Raw genomic sequence first — 2,672 nt, 5'->3', positions numbered from 1 at the left:
GAGGCAACAGTGCTACCAACTGCGCCACCCTGCAGCCAGCAAGTCTACCAATATATCACAAATATTTTACATTTCACAGTTTTGTTCAGACACAAAAGATGCCGTGTTTTTGATAACAGTACAAAGGCATGGCTACAATGTAAAAGGCATCACAAAGTGACACTGTAGTCATGTTTCACTACATGGGGCAGTTCAAGGCAGCAGGAACTTGAATCTTTTTCTAGTCTAACATCACTTTGTATTTACACCCCAACATTATGCTTCTCTCTATGTCAAGAGGAAGCTACACACTTCATGTTCATACCTGCATTAGAGTTTATTAATCGGGTTGAAGCAATGTCTGGTGGTTCACTGTAATTTGTGAATTTATTTAATTAGTTGGCGGATTTATTATCTGATAAGTTAGAAGTGAGTTTGTCCAATTTGTTCATTTTTCACTTTAAGAGTTAAAAAAAAACGTTTAAGATTCAAGTTCTAACAGCTGACTTCATATACATCCATGTCCGTCTTGTTGGTAATCTCTGGACATGAGCGGCAGGCCGGGCACACAGGCAGCTCTGGGCCGGATGGGCAGGTTGGGCATCTCGGTCGTTTGAAGCTGAATAGCAAACCACTGCCTCCCAGCACCTGTAAACAGGAACCCAGCCACCCAAAGTAGAGCGAGCCAGCCGGATGCAAGCTGAGGTGGGGGAACCTGGGGTTGTTGATCCTCTGACTCGGATCCGTCCCGAGTCTTCGGAGGTTGTGGGTGTACACCCCTAACGCAGTCAGGCTCAGCAGCCCGGCCGTCACCACCAGGAGTCCCCCCGAGGCTGTGACGCCTCTCAGGGGCAAATCAGTCCAGCACCGAACCCCAATACAAGCCAGAACAATACCGGTGCCGCACAGGAACAAGGAGGTGAGCACCAAGCCTTGTGCCAGACGAACCCGTGGGTCTCTCTGATATGGACCAGCTACAGGCCAACACTGCTTCAGCTCCGAGTGCTCCACCTGCAGGCAGCTCTCCCAGAGTCCGTCAGAGCGCACTAAGAGCAGCGCCTCCACTGACCCAGACCTGACCCCTATGCCCTGACCTTTAGTGCTCGACCGAAGAAGAGACCCCGGCCCTGTCATGCTCAGACGTGCCTGTCCCTCTCTCCACTGAGGGGTGATGGCAGCCGTGAAGACCAGGACCAATCCCAAAGGGGCAAAGACAATCCCCATCACCATGGAGGCTGGAGTGTGCATCATTAGTGTTACAGCCCTGATTCACAGAAAAAACTGTTGAGATTCAATTAGTTTTCTGGAAAAATAAAACAGTACCAGTGGTCAGTGAATGTTTTCCATAAGACGGATGACGGTGGCTCTTACTCCAGAGAGGGATGCTTCTTGCTGGTCAAATATTGGTCTGGTGAGACCAGAAATTCTGGAAAACATAAGACAGCATGATTGTCATGAGTTGTTCAGAGAAAACAAAATCCAGTCTTCATCAAGTGTAAGACATTAGAGACCTTTAAACTTAAAAGAGGTATGAATTAGCTGATAGCAGAAGCAAAGATAGTCAGTACAGCAATCAGAACGATTAAAGTTCAAAATCTTAATATCCAATACCTCTTCATTGAACCTCTCGTCTCTTTGAGCTGCAGATTCCTCATTCTGACTGAACGTGAGTGAAAGAAAGAGATTTGGTCAGAGAATGAGACGGTGCATGTCAGGGCAGAGTGACGGAAAGAGAAGCAGAGACAGAGACACAACAGAGGTGTGAAGTAGAGTAAAGACAAACGCACAAGCAGCTCGAGAAAGAGCAAAGAGAGGCTTGGCTTCACTGCTCCTGCACTGGACAGGAAAAAACTGAACGGTCGATGTCTGTCTCTGTTGCTAGGATACAATAACCTGGCCAGTCACAACTTGACAGTGTGTAGATGTATTTATCACAAGAGCTGATAGTCTCACATATGCAAAGGTTGGCAAACTGAAGTTCAGCTGTGTGTGAGCTGTGCTGTTTTGTCAGACAACTGACGGCCAGCTGTGACCTTGGAGGAATTCAACTGGATTAGTAATTACAATAGGACGATGTTTGAATGCAGAGTGAGTCTAGTGTCTCAACCCGGAGGAGGGAAGAAAGAACGCCGTCTGGTTAATGAACAAGACAACCTGAAGATGTGTATGAGTCACGCAGACACACAAGTGGCCAATATCAATTCACATCTCTGTCAAACAACCACCCTTAACAGAGATATTATGATAGCACCCTAGTGGGAAGGGGGACACTTGAAATAAAAACACTCCGGAAGATGTCCACTTGATTTTCCAAACACAGACTACCGAAGCCTCATGTTAACTTTGTACTGTAAAATCCACAGGAGGAGATTTTATCCCCATCAGTTACAATAAAAATGCATTACAAAGGGATCTCCTGACAGCCAGAATAAACTGGAAAAATACAGCAAGCAAACAGTGGCACCTGACTATTGTTTAAAAATGGAACTGTCAACATATCCTTTAGATAGCCACGGTTGCTTCATAGTCTGTCATTTTGTAGGTATGCAGCCACTACACGTCTCATCCCAGTAAACACCCTTTTCAGTACAGAATCTTTTTCCAAATCACTAAAAATGTGATGATAAAATATGAAGCACAAATGTGACATATGTGGGTTTCCTGTTATTATTGGTTATGATTTAATGCTAAAA

At 45.4% G+C, this 2,672-nt stretch overlaps 1 protein-coding gene across 1 annotated transcript; it reads right to left on the bottom strand.

Annotated features, from left to right (window-relative positions):
- Positions 1 to 474: 474 nt before the first annotated feature.
- On the bottom strand, positions 475 to 1,230 carry cldn23l (claudin 23-like). The gene has a single exon (XM_008306837.1). It carries the CDS (start codon positions 1,228 to 1,230, stop codon positions 475 to 477), a length of 756 nt encoding a protein of 251 aa, XP_008305059.1.
- Between the last annotated feature and the right edge of the window lie 1,442 nt (positions 1,231 to 2,672).

Source organism: Stegastes partitus, unplaced genomic scaffold, assembly GCF_000690725.1.
Source record: "Stegastes partitus isolate 25-593 unplaced genomic scaffold, Stegastes_partitus-1.0.2 Scaffold48, whole genome shotgun sequence".
Classification (NCBI taxonomy): Eukaryota; Metazoa; Chordata; class Actinopteri; family Pomacentridae; genus Stegastes; species Stegastes partitus.
This window is presented reverse-complemented; position numbering and strand designations above follow the sequence as displayed.